Consider the following 19,822-nt stretch of genomic DNA (forward strand, 5'->3'; position numbering starts at 1 on the left):
GAACAGCATGTGTGAGGGGCCCTAAGGTAGGATAAAGTTTTTCATGCTTGAGAAACTAAAGATCTAGCTTGAATTCCTCCATGTATCCCTTTAGGGGTCCATGCCGTGGGGTCCCAGATTTACCTTTTCCTACATAATTATATTGACAAACTTTTGGAATATTAATACCCTCTTGGAGAAAATGTGCCCAGAGGCTTTCATTCAGTGAAAAAGTTATATCGTAAAGAAATAATGGTGGCACCACTGAATATACGCTGAGTTGGTAGCAAATCACGCTCTCTCTTGCTCTATAATGCTTCAGAATTTCTTTAGTTAAATACACTTTGGAAAGGGTTGCAATTCCCACTTGTACAAAGACAGACATTAACCTAAGACTCCTTTGCAATATATGCTTTTCACTTCAATGTCCCTCACGCTTTGGTTTTGCTCACTGGCTGCATCTACGACAGGCAAAGACATTTGCAGGATGGCAAAACCCACTCCCAAAGGCTGAGGTTTTATCTAAGTCACTTTATGATAGAAGATTGCATTGAAATCCATTCAATTCCGTTCAAATCCATTCTTTTTTTTACCTTGCTTTTTTGGAATCTTGTAAACACAACCATTGTCACTTTTTCCTCTCTTGAGAAATTAAATCCCAGGATGATAAAAGCTGAACATGGAGTCCATCATTTGTCTCCCTTCGACACATCACAGGGTAATTCCATCAGTAGACATTAGGCTTAATGACCTTAATGAAGCCTCCCTATGTTAGGGCCCAGAGGGTCAAACTGCTGACCTAAGCTCTGCCTTACTCACGGCACCAGCTCTCTGGTCAAAGTCCTTATATTAAAGGGCAGAGGATACAGAACAGCCTGGCCAAAGTGGTCTGGCCAAGTTCTCAAGTCAAAGCCAACTCCTCTGCTCCTTCTCTCTTGTTATAGAGATGCATGTGTGCCCATCATGTGGGTGCTGACTAGCCAAGACCCCTTGCCCTTGTGCCGAGAGATCACTTGGCAGTCAGAGTGTCCATTCTCTTTTTATCCCTCGTATCTCATACCGAGTAGGCACTCAGGGGGCATTTATTCCATAAGTGGGTTGAATAAATGAGCGAATCAACTTGAGTATAGTTCACACACACTTGACAACTGTTTACATGGAGGCCTACAAAGTGTAGGCTTTCTGTCTGGCATCTTCAAACAATCTTAGCATTTGCATGAAACTTCTAGAAATATTTCTTATTTAATGATTGTCACGGCCATAAAAAGTAGAACAGATATTTTTCTTGTTACCCCCATGTTAACTCAGATTCAGAGAGGAGGAATAACTTGTCCCAGTCCTCTGCACTGAAAAGTGGCAGTGCCCGCACAGGCTTCTGTGACTCTCTGATGTACCTTGATGCCTTTATACGGTGCATTGTCTTTCCCTGAAAGCTAGGCTCTGGGTCATTCAAGCTGACAAATATTATACAGGAAACTAACTCATGCTGATAAAGGGCTAAAAGAGACCCTTTCCCCAATCTTGTTACTCGGGGGAACCCATCTTGTCACAAAGAAGAGTGTCCTTGGCTTTGGCCTTGCAGCCCATATCAGTGAATCCATTTTCCGTCCACCATAACAAGCAAGCTGCTTCTGGGCTGTGAAATGGATCTCTGGGAAGGACACTCTAACAACTGATGGGTGAGTAGCTCATCCTCACTCAACAGTAAGAATGCACTGCTGGGCTCCCCTGCTCCTGTTAGCATCAAAAGGACTTCAAGGATCTGGGTGACACAAATCCATCCAGATCTGCAGTTGTGATGGGCCCTCGAAGGGACAATAAACTTAGGTTGATGTTGTGCCTGGTTATGAGTTACTTATGGGTAAGGCTCATGAAGGCCCCTGCCTTGAAATCCAATGCCATCCAGAATTCATTCCTTCATTCCCAGATTGTAACTTTTAGCCTTCATCTGTTCCCTGAGAACCTCATCCCAATATGTAACTATTTGAGGAATATACCCCTTGGGTGTTTCCTCAAGGACAACATTTCCAAAATGCCACACTAATAACCTTCTTCCCGACATCCTCTCCTTACCCTGTATTTTCTTTCCTGGTCAGTGACACTGTCATCTCTCCAGTCACCCAAACCAAAACCAAGCCCATATTTTTGTTTAATTCCTTCATCATCCCCAATCCAATTAGTTACCAAGTCCCTACCCAAATCTCTCCACTTTTCATCCTTGTAAGCTGCAGCTGCATTGCTTCATGCCCAGATGGTCATAGAACATTCCTGACTGCATTCTGTCTTGGCCACCCACCGCGCTCCTCAAATTGACCTTCTGCCTGGCAGCCAGGGTGAGCCATCTACCATGCACGGCAGATCACCCAGCCCATGCAAGAAACCCTTTGGCAGCTCAGCATGGATCACACTCCCTGGCATGACGTGACCTATCTGCCTATCGGGACTCCTCTGGCCCGAGGCGCCAGAGATTCTGGGAATCCTAATATGGTTTGCTTTCCTAAGTACACACCCTGCTGTCCCATACCTCCATGTCTTTGTTTCCATTATTTGACTTTCCTCGTGTTTCCTCACTCTCTCTCATCCTTAAAACTCACGCCTCGGGGCGCCTGGGTGGCGCAGTCGGTTAGGCGTCCGACTTCAGCTCAGGTCACGATCTCGCGGTCCGTGAGTTCGAGCCCCACGTCGGGCTCTGGGCTGGTGGCTCAGAGCCTGGAGCCTGCTTCCGATTCTGTGTCTCCCTCTCTCTCTGCCCCTCCCCCGTTCATGCTCTGTCTCTCTCTGTCTCAAAAATAAATAAAACGTTAAAAAAATATTTTTTTTTAAAAACTCACGCCTCAATAACATCCTATGCAAATCTCTACTGTTGTACTATTACTTTGAAATGATTTGTTTGTGAATCTGCTGCCTTCTAGATTTAAGACCTTCAAGGACAGAAGACATCCACTCATCCCTCCATTAATCACCTCTAGCATTGTAATTATCACTTTACACAGCCACAGCCCAACAAATCTTCTAGCTTTTTGAAAGAAGGACCAGTGTTTCTTTTTTCAACGTTTTTTTTTTTATTTATTTTTTGGGACAGAGAGAGACAGAGCATGAATGGAGGAGGGGCAGAGAGAGAGGGAGACACAGAATCGGAAACAGGCTCCAGGCTCCGAGCCATCAGCCCAGAGCCTGACGCGGGGCTCGAACTCACTGACCGCGCGATCGTGACCTGGCTGAAGTCGGACGCTTAACTGACTGCGCCACCCAGGCGCCCCAGGACCGGTCTTTCTTACGTGTGTTTCCCTGTGCCCAGCACAGAGCCAGACGCATAGAATGTGTCTAGATCTGCCTGTCTGCCGACAATCACTCATTTGTTTGAGAAATAACTTGAGATCGGATTTCATTCCAGTCACTGTGCTTTGCTCCAGCTCTTAAGGTTTACACGCCGAACGATATACGCAGTGGTTTTTAATAAGCTGCTGGTTCTGATATCTTGAGTAAGTGGAAAATGACTCCCTCACTCTTCCCCCGCTCCGTGGACTTGCTCTCTGTGGCGCATGACCGTTTGCTGCTCGCCACAGATGCCACGGTGAAAATAAGAAAGCACAGTGTTTGGCAACACAAAAGTGAGCCTTGACTCCATGGTAAACGATATGAACAGTTCATTCACAGGAACACAGGGATAAGAAGCATCTGAAAAAGCACACCGCTTAGCTACAAAACTGAAATTGTACTGATGGGATATTTTCTCACTATTTAATTGGTAAAACTTTTAAAGGACTCATGAAAAAAGTTGTGAGCAAATACACCATACAAGTAGGGACCTTACATTGGTACAACCTTTTGGAGGTCAGCTATCTATCAAGTTAAAAAAAAAATGTTTTTTTAACGTTTATTTATTTCTGAGAGAGAAAGAGAGACAGAGTGAAAGTAAGGGAGGGACAGAGAGAGAGGGAGGCACAGAATCTGAAGCAGGCCCCAGGCTCTGAGCTGTCAGCACAGAGCCCGACGTGGGGCTCGAACTCACAAACCGTAAGATCATGACCTGAGCCGAAGCCGGACGCTTAACTGACAGAGCCACCCAGGTGCCCCAGCTATCTGTCAAATTTAAAGACATAGTTGGGTCATACGAAGGCTCAACAGGCCCATTGATAAGAAACTCTTAAGTGAACAAAGGGTCAAAAGTGTTCACTGCATCATTGTTTGAAATAAGAAAAAACTAGAAGGGGACTAAATGTCCATCAGAAGATAGATTAGGTACGTTGGGTACATCCATATAATGAAGGATATCACAAAAAGAACATACACGGAGTTCTTTTCCATGACATGGAAAGATGTCAGGATATGTTGTTAAATGAAAAAGAAAACAAATTATGGAAAAGTACATGTGTTTTTTCAGTGTAAAATATATATAATCTTATATATATTGTCTGGAAAGCTACACCTAAACTGTGAATAATGGTTATTTCAGAAAAGTTGGATTAGGAGGGAGACCATTACAATTTTTACTTTTTATAATTTTTACTTTGTGCATTATCTGAATTTTTTTTTTTAACCACAGGTGTCTTTTCTTTTCCTTTTCTTACGTTTTATTTATTTTGAGAGAGAGACAAAAGGAGAGCAAGTGGGGGGGGGGGGAAGGGCAGAGAGAGGGAGATACAGAATCCCAAGCAGGCTCTGTACTGTTAGCACAGAGCCCTATTTGGGGCTCGAACACACAAACCATGAGATCGTGACCTGAGCAAAGCCCGAGACTCCTTGGATTCAGAACCCTCATCCCTTCGCCAAACTCTCACACTAGCAGATCTTACTTTCCTCTTGTCCGTTTATTATTTTTTTAAGCTTATTTATTTATTTTTGAGAGAGTGCGGGAGGGGCAGAGGGAGAGGGGGAGACTGAGAATCCCGAGCAGGCTCTGCACTACCAGTACAGAGCCCGATGCAGGGTGTGAACCCACAAACCATGAGATCATGACCTGAGACGAAATCAAGAGTCAGATGCTTAACCGGCCGAGCCACCAGGCGCCCCATCCTCTTGTCCATTTAATAAACACACATCGAGACCTTCCTACTGCTGTTGTCCTCACATCTGCCCACAGAGAGGAACTTAGTGAGTCAGGCTGCAGTCTTTTCTGCATTTTAAAAGTGCATCCCAGGAGAAGGCCATTGATGACACAAAGACCAGCAGTCCCAAAGGGTATGGGACCAGAGGAGTTTCCTAGCACAGTCTGAACCAATCACTTAGGGAGCTTCTTAAAAACGCAGCTCTCTGGGCCCTTCCCACAAACACTGAATCTGAGGGTGGGGCCAGGAAACTGGGGGCCGGATACTTTCCTGTGGCTCTCCACAGCTTTTGTACCTTTAGTCTGCACACATCTGGGTATCCTTGACAATATCAGGTTAGGAAAGTTAAGTTTTGATTCTGAAAGCTCCACAAAGACACCAAATAGAGAAGGGGGAAGAAATACCAAAGAGTGGAAGCCTAGCATCACTTTGCAAAATAAAATTTCTACCCATAGATGTGTTTATCTATAGATGATCTATGTCCGGGAAGAGTCTTTCCTGCTTTGCCCTTCCTGTGCTGACCATCATTGTAACCAGTAGATTGATCACCGCCAGGAATGAAGCTTTATAAAAAATCGCCATTGATGCTTAAATGACATCTGCAGAGCCAGTTTTAACAATAAGCAGAAAACATCGCCATAAAGCTATGTTAACACAAGGGGTTATTACTTTTTCAGGGTGACGTTGACATGTTTGAGGAAGACCTAAGGTAGGATCCTACGACTTCTATTCACCACTTGCTAATATAACAGAAACCAACCAACCAACCAACCAACCAAAGATGCTCTTTGAGATAATGCCAGAGTAGCTTCTCCCCATTACTGGAAGAGTCTAAAAATCTTAAAATACTGGAAGCTCAAATTTGTTCCTAGGGAGACCCTTCCTCTGTCCTGTGGGATCAGTCGTTCTTAAACATGGCTGCATTTGGGGACTAAATGATGTCACTGGTCTGGGATGCAGCCTGGGCTCTGAGATTCTTTCTAAACTCCTCAGCTGATTCTCATGGGCAGCCAAAATTGAGATTGTTGCTTGTTAGAGAATTCTTTTTAAATGTTTCTTTATTTTGAGAGAGAGAGAGAGAGAGAGAGGGAGTATGAGCAGGGGAAGGGCAGAGAGAGAGGGAGAGAGAGAATCCCAGTCTCTGCGCTGAGCTCAGACCCTGACATAGAGCTTGATCTCATGACCATGAGATCATGACTTAAGCCAAAATCAAGAGTCAGACCCTTAAACGACTGAGCCACCCAGGTGCCCCTAGAGATTCTTTTTAATCCCACAGATGTGAAGCAAGACCTACCCTCTGGGAAGCCCTGAGCCAGGAGATAATCCCAGTTCAGGTGCTTCAGGGTGAGACGTGTAACATGTTGTCTACGTATATATGGGTGATGGGAGTCCTTGCTTTGGACACTGCATCACATCTTCAACCCACCCCTGTTTTCTGCCTTACTTTGTGGGACAGCGCCCTGTGAGCCTGACACAGGCTAACCTCTCACCTCAAGGCCTGCACTTTCAACCTGGTGTCTCAGACCTTCTCAAAGCAAAAGGGGCCCCCAGCTGATGGAGGACAGAGCAGGCATTAGGGCATGGGCTCAAACTGTGTCACGTGGGCATTAAAGGAGAGAGTACCTACTCAGGTTTGGAGAGCTGGATTGCAATTGCTGGGTGGCATTGAGCAAATCATCTAAGCTCTCCAAATCGTCAGTTTCCTTATTGACGAATAGAGCTACTAATACTTAACGTGAGCTCTTGTCCTCGGCATTCAATGACATATAAAGAATGTGAAATTATTTGATTCGAAATAGGGGCTCAACACATTACACATTTTTACCCGTATCATTTTACTTCATCCCAAATAACCCTGTAAAGTAATTAAGGTAGATGGTATCACCATCTTGTGGGGAAAAAATGCAGATCTCGAAAGTGTAAGTGACAAGCCTCACGTTTCAAAGAATATCAAGGGCAGGACCAGGCCAGGAATTTAGGTGTCTTGCCTCCTAATGGCCCCCTCCTCCTCCCTATTTTATATTGTGCTGTGACCTTTTCCTCAAAAGACAGCAGAAATTTTCGAGTCTTTGACAAATATTAGAAGAAAAAAGAAGGGCGCCTGGGTGGCTCAGTCGGTGAAGTATCTGACTATGGCTCGGGTCATGATCTCACGGTTTGTGAGTTCAAGCCCTGCGTTGGGCTCTGTGCTGACATTGTGGAGCCTGCTTGGGATTCTGTCTCTCCCTCTCTCTCTCTGCCTCTCCCCCACTCCCCCACTCTCGCTCTCTCAAAATAAATAAACTTAAAAAAAAAACCCACATAATTAGAACTCTATACATTTAAAAAAGAAAAAGAAGAAAAAAGAGCTAATGAAGCAGAAGATGTTTTCCTTTAAGCAAAAGGCACTTTGATAAAGGACAGGTGTAGCCATTTGTTTCAGAATGTATTGTTTACACAAGCGTGTTGTTTAATGGCTACCCGGCAATCCTCCCATGCTTCAGTTCCTCTTAAATGACATAACTGCCTCAGCTCCCCTATCAATGCCTCCGTCTCTCCCACGAGTTAGATTTGCTTGCCTCTAGATGTTGAATGTCTCAGAACTGCATTTGAAAACTCTAGTGTGGATCTGCATCGAGCTTGTGCACAAGCTGCCTCTATCCCGGGCTCTCACTGTGGCCATCTGGGCAGAAGTCACTGGCCATTTTGCATAGTTAGTCAAGTGACTTATTAGACTGGGGCCCCAGGTGACCCAGGAAAGGCTGTGTCATAGCTGGGGTGGGTTTTCAATAACTTCCCCACTCATGGCCTTGCCTATGTCCTCCCTGTGTTCAAATGCTAAAGTCCTACCTTGCCAGGGAGACTTTTCTGACCCTCTCAACCTACAGTGATTTATTCCTTTTGAAACTTGCGGTCTCTTTTAGTTGTCTCATTCGGGACTTACTTTAACTTTTTTCCAATTTATTTATTTGCATCCTGGTTTTTTAATCTTAAGCTGTGTTCTTTTATAAACCTGTCCTTTCACTCTGTAAATCTTATCTCCTCAACTGCACCACCATGTCTTTGAGGTTAAGGACGATGTTTCATACTTTTTTCATTTGTTCCCAGGGCACAGACAGTGCTAGAATCATGCTTAGGAAGTATTTGTCAAGCAAATGAATGGGTGTTGAACAAACTCAGTGGCTTTGCAGAATATCAATTATTTTATTAGTGGATTCCCAAGCATTCAACCTTTATAAACCTTATGGGTTTTGCAGTATAACGGTTGCGAAAGCTTGTTTTGAAAATAATACGGGAAATCTTAGTCTTGGGAATTCCTGCCTTCCAAATTCTCTGTCCGACTCCTTACTCCAAAATTACAACTAAGACAATAACTGAGGTCTCCATAGTATATTCTATAAAAGCTGAAAAAACTGATTTTAAGGCTCCTCCGGAAGAACAAGCAGGAAAAAAATACCAAAAAAAATTATTTTCCATCCTTAGTTTAACAACTCTTATTTAACCTCAGCTCTTAACATTAAAAAAAATTTCAGAGATATAATTGATACGTAACATTATGTTAGTTTCAGGTATACAGTATAATGATTCAATATTTGTATATCTCATGAAGGTCTTAACATTTTTTACAGGTGCTACATTTTGTCTCTTTTGCTTCCCTCATGAATATTCAAGAAATGCCTCCATAAGAAGGTCATCACTGTCATTTAGGTTGGTGACTATTAATTATTTCTTCTTTTACTCACAACAGTACTAAGGACTTCTTTTGCAAATGGATATCCCAACCTTGATTTTGGCTCAAAAATCAAAAGCACAATGAATATCCAAAACCTGATTTTGGTTCAAAAATCAAAAGCACCTGGGTGGCTCAGTCGGTTGAGCATCCGCTCATGATCTCACGGTCTGTGAGTTCGAGTCCCGCGTCGGGCTCTGTGCTGACAGCTCAGACCCTGGAGCCTGCTTCGGATTCTGTCTCTCCCTCTCTCTCTGCCCCTCCCTCGCTCATGCCCTGTCTCTCTCTCTCTCTCTCTCTCTCTCTCTCTCTCTCTCAAAAATAAATAAACATTAAAAAAAATTTGTTTTAAATAAAAAAAAATCAAAAGCACAATCTTTTGATCACAGTTTATACACTGAATGAGATAATTGGCAAGCTTGGAAGAACAAATTACTTCCGTTGTGTTTTGAGGCAGAAAAGGTGTGTGTGGGCACATAAGCAGTGTTCTGTAAGAAATTAATGGAAGCAAAAGGAATGAATAAATAAGCGGATAGACAATCTAAGGAACCGCACTGACATCCGAGGGCTTCCTTGGTTTGCTGAGCAGTTCTTGCCTATCCTGGGTGTGCAGTAGGGATGTGGTCATCCCTGGGTGGAAAAAAGTACAGGGGACGTATAAGTGAAGAATCACAGGAAGGACGGGTATTTGGTTACCGATTCACCAAAAGGCAGGTCATTCCGTGGGTAGAAGACACTGAAATTGTATTGAGAAGATTAACCCAGTGACAAGAAGCCTCAGAGGCTGAGACCTGGGTCTTCAGACCCAGCCCAGGACCTATTGGGCTCATAGGGCTCACTAACTAATATCAGTTTTTCATTTGGCAAAGCTCATTGACCCAGCCTCTCAAGTACCTATTTTGTGATAGAAAATATCTTAATTCTAAGGTGAAAGGGACCTAGGAGCAAACCTGATCCAATGCCTTTATTTCTCCCTTTTCATGTTGATAGATTTTTTTTTTTTAATGGAGACCACGATGTTTTATCCACAGTTAGTGGATTGCATGGCTCAGTAATATTTATTGAAGAAATAAATGAATGGTGGACTCACCTACTTCTGCTGTGACTGCAAAATCTAATCTCCAAACTTAATAACCCTACCTTTCAGAGAGGCTTACCCAGGTGGGTCCTCAAAACCCCAAGATGCCATTAGTGCCTGAGGGCAGTGCTCTATTTCTGGAAGAAAGGGAGTAAACAAGGGAGCAAACTTCTCAGGGGCCCATCTTTGCGATGATTTTGCCAACTTACACCCCAGTCTTGACTGCTACTCTCTGCCAAAGTCAGCACATAGGAGCCCCAGACAATGGAAATGGAGAGAACTTGGAGAAAAGGAAGTTTAAGTGGCGTCAAAATCCCACTTCACATGACAGTTTTCCAGAAACTCAGCCCTAGCGTGCTCGTCCAAAGTTGGTTTACATTAACGGATATCCATGTGCCGGGAGACTGTTTTTCCCAGATTAGTTGGTCTGGAGGCCCTGCCTTTCTGAAACATTTTGGCTTTAAAGAACATGTCATTGTTTTTACTAATTTGGATGTTGCTTTTCAAGTGGCAGAAAAAATTGTTATGGTATCTGAACTGCTTATCTTAGATTTTGCAGTTACCGCAAAAACTGATGCATTGGAAAAGATAAATTCACTAAAATTACTTGTATCCCGATACTTAGGTGATGAATCACTTCATATTGCTGTAAAATCTATATACTCTTATGATAAAAATACAATTAACTGCTTAGATAATAATTTAGCTCCAAATAATAAAATGATTTTGAAAGGAAAAATAATACTCTGAATAATGGGAAATTAAATCTTATTCATGAATGCAAAATCGAATATTCTTAAAGTAACAAACTCTCTGTTCATATGATAACAATTAAAGTCTCCATAGTATGTTTTATAAAATCTGATTTTAAGATTTCTCCAGAAAAACAAGCAGGAAAAAATAACCAAAAAGTTTTTCCAAAAGGCTTAGTGAAAGATTTATTTTCTAGATTTTAAAACAAGTGACAATTACCAAAACTATGTGATATTAGATTAAAAGCAAGGAAGAAATGATGAGATAGAGTGTATTTTTTAAAAGTAAATTAAAACCATTATAAGAACTTACTACATGAAAAAAAAATACAGTGCAAGAAATAATCATAATTCAGTACGTGGGCACAATCGAATCACAGTACAGAGAATATATTAGATTCATACCTTATATCATATACTTATAATAAATTTTGGTCGAAACAAAATGATGAACATAAGAAAACTAGAAGAAAATAAGCATATTCTTTCCAACTAAAAAAGGGAGAAATACTTCTGATTCTCTAATGTTATAATTAGACATAAAATAGATGTTATAACATCCAGAAACCAAAAGAGCTTAAAAGATAAAATATAAGTGAGAAGGGGCACCTGGGTGGCTCAGTCGGTTGAGCATCTGACTCTTGATTTCAGCTCAGGTCATGATCCCAGGGTCCTGGGATTGAGCACCGCTTTGATCTCTCTTTCTCTCTGTCCCCCTCCCCCCCACTTGCACTTGCTCCCTAAAATAAAAAAAAATGTGTGTGTGTGGGGGAAGAGTATATGTTATAAATGTTAAAGAAAAGTTTTACCATGGAAAAAAAATCAGGAATTGATCTAATCATTTGAGGTCAATATTCAGCTTTCATGTAAAATGAGGTCATAGGAAGGTTTACACACAAGGAAATGTAGACAATAAATCACCATATGGAAAAACGCTCAGGCTGAATAGCAACTAAAGAGATGTAGACGAAAGGACTTTGAAAGACCACAGAACGTCAATTAAAGTAAGTGCAGGCATTGACGCTACAGAGAATGGGCTTTGGAGTCTGACTAATACAGATACGGATCTCGGCTTTGCCATGGTCCAGCAGTATCCTTGACCAAAAGTCTTAATTTCTCAGCATCAGTTTTGCAGTCGGCAACAAGGGGCCATGATACACCTAGAAGGGTTATTGTGAGCCTGGAACGGTTAATGTAAGTAAACACTCAGGACGGCATGTGGCACATGCTCGATGTCTTCAATAATGGTAGTGGCATATAGTGATGATGGGGACAATGATGGTGACAATAGCTGATCATGGGGAAGGGACGATGATGGTGACAATAGCTGGTCATGGGGAAGGCGGCGGTTATAAAAGTAATGGCGGTAGTGAGTGATGGAGGTATGGGTGGCCGTTTTGTGGATGAGAGTGACCGTGATGTCAGTGACAGTGTTGTGGTGGCATTTTGAAGGTGATGGTGACAGTGGGGGTGGATGATGACGATGGGGATGGTATTCATGGTGAAGGTAGCTGGTGACTAATAGTGCTGCTTTTGGTTGTCTGGGCAAAGGTAACGATAATGGGAATGGTCATGATGTCAGGGGGCAGGGGTGGTGGCAGCGATGTGGCAAAAACACTTAAAATGATTAATGACATTGCTTGGTAGATAAATCAGCAAAACGGAATGCTAAAGATTCAATGCTATATGGACCTGTAATTTATCTTTTAACCTTCCCAGAAAGCAGCCTAGCAAGATACAGCAAGAGCCGATATATTGTGCACTTTGACACAGGAATTAAACCCTTGGGAATATGGATTGGAAAAAAAAAAAAATCCCTAAATTAAAATTGCTCTGGAAATGGTATAGCGATGCTATTTATAACTGGGAACAATCCAAAGCGTCAACAATAGGGAGGTGACTAAGCAAATCATGATACGTCAAGATAATGGAATAATATCATGTAGCTATTTAAAGTGAAACACGAGGAAATATGCATATGAAAAAAATTGTGTTAGAACAGCACAGAACTGTGTGTGGATAGTCAGTGTGTGTTTGTGTGCTTTTACCAAAGAACAGAAGAAATGATAAACACATGTGCGTAGAGTTTTGTAAAGATTCGACCTGCATTCAGCTTTTTCCTTTTATATATATACTTGCTTAATGGACCCTTAATTTTTATGAAAGATTATGATGGAAATTGAAGCTATACCTCACTCCAAAGAGCTGGCCCCTAACTGATCAATTCCAAGGTCAGCCATCTCCCATCCCCTCCTTGGGCCCCATTTACCACCCATCTTTTAGGGCTCCTCCCACCTCTCTGTGACTCATTTTGTCTTCACAATGGTCAGGGAGAGCTTTCGGAACCAAAATAATGTTCTGTTTCAAAACGAAACCAGAGGTCCTAAAAAGCTTAGCGGCATCTATCTGAGTGTATATCTACGAATTTGAATGTGGGATAGATTTGTGGTTGTGTATGAAAGGCCCGGGAGTATTGATAAGCTGTAAACTTGGGGGTAGTTACTTGACTCCTCCGTGCCTCCATTTCTCTGGCTGTAAAAGGGAAGAAACAATGGTAATGAACTCATTGAGCTATTGCAAGGGTTAAATGAGATAATCCCCGCAAAACATGGCAGGATGCTTGATTCATAATGAGTTCATATTCATTGTTATTTACACTGAATATTAGCATTGCTCTTACTAGTCTAAGTACTCTTCCAGAAATTATCAAGAACTCTGGATTAAATATAAAAGTTCTGGGTTACCAACTTCGTCATCTATACAATGGAGCATTAGATCAGGTAATTTGTGACATTCTGTTTCTCTGTTGTCTAGGAGACAGTAATGCTCCTTTTTATTGATTTCTGCCTCATTTTTGGAAGGATAATAATAAACTCAAAAAATATAAACTTAAACGGACTTCCCCTCTGTTTAAATATTGTTTTAATAAAATACTAATGTTTATCTTGTTAAAATATTCTGAACCCTGTCTTAATTCTCTCGATGGAAACATCAAAACGTTATCGTTCCTCATGAAACACGTTACACTTATATTTGAAATACATAATACATAATACAAAACCTCTCTGCTTTTTCAATAATTTCTTATTTGATTTGGGGTTCTGCACCTCCAAGTTTATTCTGGGGGTTTAATTTTCATTTTTGCTAGTTTTATTCCTTTGCGGTTTTGTAATTTTTCAAAACAAATTTATTTCAACCCATCAAGGTAGAAACAACTCTTAAGTAAGGTCTACTTAAGAAGTGAGGCAGATAAGAAAAAAAAAAGAAAAAGAAAAAGAAAAAGACGCAAGACAAGTAATTGTAGGCCTTAGGAAATTCAGAACCCCCAGACCCTCCCCCGGGTGTTTTTCATCCTTACATCCTCAACACAGGCACGCCTCGGGAAAACCCTAGAGGGCGCTGTTTTCCTGCTTGTTACCACTTTTGCCTTGCCTTCTCGATGGGAAAATGGAAAGAAAAAGAGAGGAGTGAAGCAAATTCATCATCCACAAAACACAAACCATCCAAGCCCGAGGGGGATGAGGGTATGAAGTCTCAGTGCCTCTTTGCCGGGTGAGGATGCAGAAGCCCGGTGAGCTTGTCCAAGGTCACTCCATCACTCCTTAGTGGCAGAGACAAAGCTAGAGTCCAGACCTCGGACCCAGACCTTTTCTCCACCACCTGCTCTTTCATTGGATAAAACACAGAATATCAAGTGGGAGGCCCAGACAAACACTTCTGGGCACACACTCTCCCTTGCTTACTAGTTCGTGTTTCCAAGGAGTATGGTCACTGACTGACAGGTAAGGGTATATTTAGGAGTGTAGAATTCACAGGGATTTTCAATAAGAAATTTTTGAAACCTCAGCGAGATCAGCTTATTTATCTCGAAGTATAAGTTTCATGTATTTCATGAGGAAATATAGCATTTCAATGTTTCCATTGAGAGAATTGAGACAATGTTCAAAATATTTTAGCAAGGTGAACAGTATTTTATTAATGCAATATTTAAAATTTTTAAAAATAAAGTTAAAAAAATTTTTTTTCTTTATTTATTCTTGAGAGTGAGACAAGGTGTGAGCAGGGGAGGAGCATAGAGAGAGGCAGACACAGAATCTGAAGCAGGCTGCAGGCTCCGAGCTGTCAGCACAGAGCCCGACGTGGGGCTCGAACTCATGAACCGTGACATCATGACCTGAGCTGAAGTTGGACGCTCAACCAACTGAGCCACCCAGGGGTCCCTAAAAATAAAGTTTGGAGGGGAGGTCCACTCTCTACCTAGGCCACTCATGAATTATACTGAATAACTGCCTTATTAGCCCCAACCAGTTGCTACTGGATGGGATGGTGATGCTATTATTGATGATGATAATGATGATGGCTTACATTTATTGAGTACTTTCTGTGTGCCAGGTACTGTGCTAGGTGGTTTGTATCCATTGGCTCATTTACCCCTTACAATCGCCTTATAAGGCATGTACTATGAGGAGAGTGAGAATTAGGAGTTTTAAGTAGCTAGCCTAGAATCATACATGTGGCAGGCAAATAATTGGACCGTAAAAATAGACCAGGGGTTTCATTTGTTTATCTGCCATGTTCTCAGATACCTGTGACTCTAGAAAATGCGATCGAGATGAATTAAGAGAGAGGGGCACCTCGGTGGCTCAGTCGGTTAAGCATCCGACTCTTGGTATTGGCTCAGGTCATGATCTCACGGTTCATGGGACGGAGCCCCACACTGGGGCTTTCAGTGCAGAGCCTGGTTGACATTCTCCCCTTCCTTCTCTCTCTCTCTCTCTTTCTCTCTCCCCCTCTCCTCCTCCTCTCTCTCTCTCTCTCTCAAAAAATTAAATACACTTAAAAAAAAAAAAAGATGGATTCAGAGAGAGAAAGACTTGAGGTAGTGGAGGTGTGGCAGTTAGATTCATTTTCTATCTTTAGTGCTGCCGAATCGAATAAGGCAAAGTCCTAATGTGCCCGGTTCATGTTCTAGTTACGAAGAGAAGACGGGAGAGTTGCTTCACAGTTGGAGGTAGCACTTAGAAGAGGTTGAGGTTAGGACCCACATCAAGGGCAGGTCAGAAGAAACACATCTGAACCATGGAGAGGAGGAAGAGAGAAATGCCCTTCAACTGTGTTTCCTTTTCTTCCAGAGGCCAGTTCCCTCACCTGTTGGCACACGGCACCAAGGTAAGGCAGAAAAGCTCTCTGTATATAACTTGCATTGGGCGTCCTAATTTGTCACTGCAGGCTCAGAGGGAATGACCGTCCATCCTTCAGTTCCTAGATTCATGGGGTTGGCAAAGCTAAATAAGGCACACTGCCTGCTTTGATATGCTTGTGTTGGAGTTGAGAGAAAAGGCATCCCCATCTAGAATCTGGGGGGAAAATCAAGTTCGGTAAGGAATTCCTTGCCGTAGTTGAAGGCTTTTTGATTAATAAAAAAAAGCAAATATCCGGATAAAAAAATAACCACCTCAAACCATATTTATGTCTTGACATGACTGTACTTGCCAGATATTTTTCCAAGAGTAATGCTGGAAGAAGGTGTGCAAAGAGGGGCGCCTGGGTGGCTCGGTCAGTTAAGTGTCTGACTTCGGCTCAGGTCATGATCTCGTGGTCAGTGAGTTCGAGCCCCACGTCGGGCTCCGTGCTGACAGTTCAGGGCCTGGATCCTGCTTTGGATTCTGTGTACCACCACCCCCCCCCACTCCTCCCCCACTCGTGCTCTGTCTCTCAAAAATAAATAAATGTTAAAAAAATTTTTTTAAATAATAATAAAAAAAGAAGGTGTGCAAAGAGAAGGCAAGGGAGGAGAGACAGGAGGCAGCATGGGGAAACTGCAGATTTTACCTGCATCATCACTGTGTTCAAGAGTAAGCCTCCCAGAGGCGCCTGGGTGGCTCAGTCTATTAAGCGGCAACTTAGGCTCAGGTCACGATCTCGCAGTTCGTGAGTTCGAGCCCCACAATGGGCTCTGTGCTGGCATCTCAGAGCCTGGAGTCTGCTTCTGATTCTGTGTCTCCCTCTCTCTGTCCCTCCCCACTCATGGTCCCCCCACCCCCCTAAATAAGTAGACATTAAAAAAATTTTTTTTTTTTAGAGTAAGCCTCTCCAGGAATTTATATACGTTTGGAAATTTTATGCTGCGGCTCTGAATTCTTTTGCTTTCGTTATCATCATGAACTTTCACGGCACAGGTAAAATGTAAATGGAAACTTGGTCATGTTTTGCCTCACATACGGAGAACAGACCTATTTGCCAATGCTAAGGGTCTAGATTTCTTCAAGGGAGGCTGGCTGAGAATGCTTTGGGGAACTTGATTCTTTCATTGAACAGTCATCTATTTCTCTCACGTGGTTTGTCTCTGGGGGCCATAAAGTTATTCAAGGTGTAAAAACGCAGCTCCAGGGATTCCTAGGATTACAGCACAATTAATGAAAGCTACCATCTAAATTTGATCCTACTGAAGTCAAAGAAAGTGGGAAATCAGCCGCTTGAATCCACAATACAACTTGAAAAATCACTGACGATGAAAACCACGTTCAAAACTCTCTCACAAGTCATCAGGGTTGAAGGAATTTATCGGCTGCGTTTGAGTGCTCCATTCTTGGGCACGCTGCTTCCCCAGAACCCTGCTGACACCTAGCCCCACTTTCCATAAATAAATAATTCCTCATTTGCTGACCTGGAGCCGTGAGCACGCAGCCCCTCCACCCCTGCTCTCCTCTGAGAGTAAAATGCCCTCTTGCATTTTTAATGCAACTCCCAAGACTGTGTGTCAAGTTTCCACAAAGTTTGCCAGAAGAATTAGCTGCCCCCTTTTAATAGGCAAGAGGTCAGAAAATAAACCTTTTTTTTTTTTTTTTTTTTAATGACGGCGTTTGAAAAATTAAGAAAATGAAACACTTGATCCAGCAGCGTACTGCATTTCACATTTTGGCAAAGATTGGTTTCTATAATTTTACCCTCTGGCCCAACACAGTGAAATTTACTTTATTGGATACAATAACAACCAAGTTATTATTATTTTTCTTGCTTCCTTCCCTTCCTTCCGCTGCAGATGTGGGAAGCATGAGTCACACTGGACTGACTCAGAGGAAGTATGACTTCATGAAATACTCACAGAGTCGGGGACTTGGGGGGCTCATCCTCCACAGTGCTGGGAACCAAGAAAACATTGGCCTTCTGGGCAACCATTTCTCGATTTCAGGATCTTTTGTGGAGATTTGCTTAATGTCAGTGGGTCTGTTCACTGTTTCTACAACTAGGCACCTGAACTAAAGCACTAAGCCAGATAAAAATGTATTTAATTACTATTCATATCCAAGGTAGGGGCACCTGGCTGGCTCAGTTGGTAGAACATGTGACTCTTGACCTCAGGGTCATGAGTTCAAGCCCCACTTTGACCGTGGAGACTACTTGAAACACACACACACGCACACACACACACACACACATCCAAGGTTATTTTATTTTCTTTATAAAACCTGTATCTAATTTTTTGTATTGATGCATTGAAACTAGTATTAAACAGTTAGACATACTTAAAGAAGAAAACAGTGACAAACACTTGTAAGATGACTATGCAAACATAGCCCCTTATTAAGAGTTTGGTATATCTCCTCCCTGTGCTCTACCCAGGTTTTTATCTTTCATATCTTACAAAATTGAAATTATACTCTATTACCAGTTGGTATTCATCAAGGTACCGCAGTCTTCCACATCTAATTCTTCTCTCCTGATACACAGTATCCACAAAATTTCGAACATGCCCTGGTCCTTAGAAGCCCTGGATAAATGATGCCCAATGGATATACATATTTGCTATTATTGCTTTACAAATACAAGCTTCAACAATCACTCTAACTGTGTGCAGGCAGGTGTAGACACTTTGGGGGAGGTAGGTGGGAGTGGGGGTTAGGGTGGGAGCCGAGGGGAGGGTGCCAGAATTATTCCTTAGTTTCCTGAACCATCTTCTCCACTAGGATTTCAAGAAAACCACAGTTTGCTTTAGAGGTAAAGAAACAAAGTGGACTTGGCTTCCATGGATGAAACTGGGTTCCTTTACCTGTGTGTACCAATTTCCTTAACTCTGATATGTCATTTTGCCCATTGGGACTTTAATTCCCTCCACTGTGCAATGAAAATAATCTCTAAGGTTACTTTCTCCTCCGATATCCTCCGTTGCTATCTTGTCTGCCTCACCTGAAGATCTCCCTAGTTAAAGTAAACTCATCAGCGAGAGCAGCTCATCAACTCTACCTCAATGGAAACAAAAGAAACATGATGAAGGTTTAGCACGTTTGCTCCCAAACAACCTGACTGCTCACGAATGGCGCTAAGAGGGTAGCGAAGGTCAAAAGTCTCTTTAATGTCTGATCACCTGGTGTTCCTGTCCTGGAAGCAGACCCTCTACTTGAGCCTGCGTGGTCATCAGTGTGGTCCCCAGAGACCTCATTTCTTACCTCAACACTGATTTTTCCCTTCCAGTTGGGTGTATACCCCATGCTGATTTTTTATAAAGGTGCTTTGAAACACAGTCCATTTAGAGTAGTGGCAGTGTCCTTCTGTTATCAGTGGCTTCCTTAAATGGAAGCATGTGGCAGTGAAGTCTAACACACAGGAGGTGGGTGTTCCTGACAGATATCACAGAGCCTGGTGCCCTTCCTTACCGCATGCCCAGAGGAAGTGTGGAGTCCGGGATGGCTCAGCCTTCATGGGTAAGACTGTTGAAAGGTCAGGACTGACCAATCTGTGTCTAAATACCCAATTGGTATAGGAAGTTGCTTGGAACCAGCCCTCTGACCTAGCCCAAGCAGGATTGATTGTGACATTAATAAACCTCAAGATCCTTGATCCCCTCCCTTGCACTGGTTCCTTCCAAGGTTTAGAAAAGGACCTATGATAGAGTTCACGTAATCATTTGTTTTTGTCAAACTTGCAATCAAGAGATATTCAAGCAGCAATTAGTTAGGACTAGTGTCTCCTTCCATTGCAACCTCACCTCCATCATATTTTCTTTAGTGTAAGATTATATTGGGAGTGCCTGGGTGGCTCAGTTGGTTAAGTGCCTGACTCTTGATTTCAGCTCAGGTCATAACTTCACGGTCATGAGATTGAGCCCCATGTTGGGATCCGAGTTGCATGGAGTCTGCTTAAGATTCTCTCCCTCCCTCTCCCTCTGCCCCTTCCTGCTCTCTCTCTTTCCTTCTCTCAATTTCTCTCACTCTCTCTCTCTCATATATAAATAAATAAATACATACATACATACATA

General features: G+C 42.5%; 1 protein-coding gene across 30 annotated transcripts in view; it reads left to right on the plus strand.

Annotated features, from left to right (window-relative positions):
* Positions 1-19,822, plus strand: part of LOC147580969 (uncharacterized) — a 57,273-nt gene that overhangs the window by 12,985 nt on the left and 24,466 nt on the right. For 9 of the 30 annotated variants that reach the window (XR_015251258.1, XR_015251275.1, XR_015251271.1 and 6 more), the window contains one exon: positions 15,699-15,735. The exons of 1 other annotated variant lie outside the window; for it this stretch is intronic. Coding sequence is in view for 6 of the 29 variants with exons in the window: in XM_086707004.1 (XP_086563130.1) it covers positions 15,699-15,735 (37 nt within the window). In the remaining 23 variants the exon portion in view is untranslated. Of the gene's footprint in view, positions 1-5,704; positions 5,737-8,635; positions 8,715-15,538; positions 15,679-15,698; positions 15,736-16,648; positions 16,746-17,608; positions 18,445-19,822 lie in introns of those variants that run through there. 20 more of the 30 variants (XR_015251259.1, XR_015251262.1, XR_015251267.1 and 17 more) reach the window with 9 other exon arrangements.

Source organism: Puma concolor, chromosome B2 (genome assembly GCF_028749965.1).
Source record: "Puma concolor isolate L17-30 chromosome B2, mPumCon1.1.hap2, whole genome shotgun sequence".
Classification (NCBI taxonomy): Eukaryota; Metazoa; Chordata; class Mammalia; order Carnivora; family Felidae; genus Puma; species Puma concolor.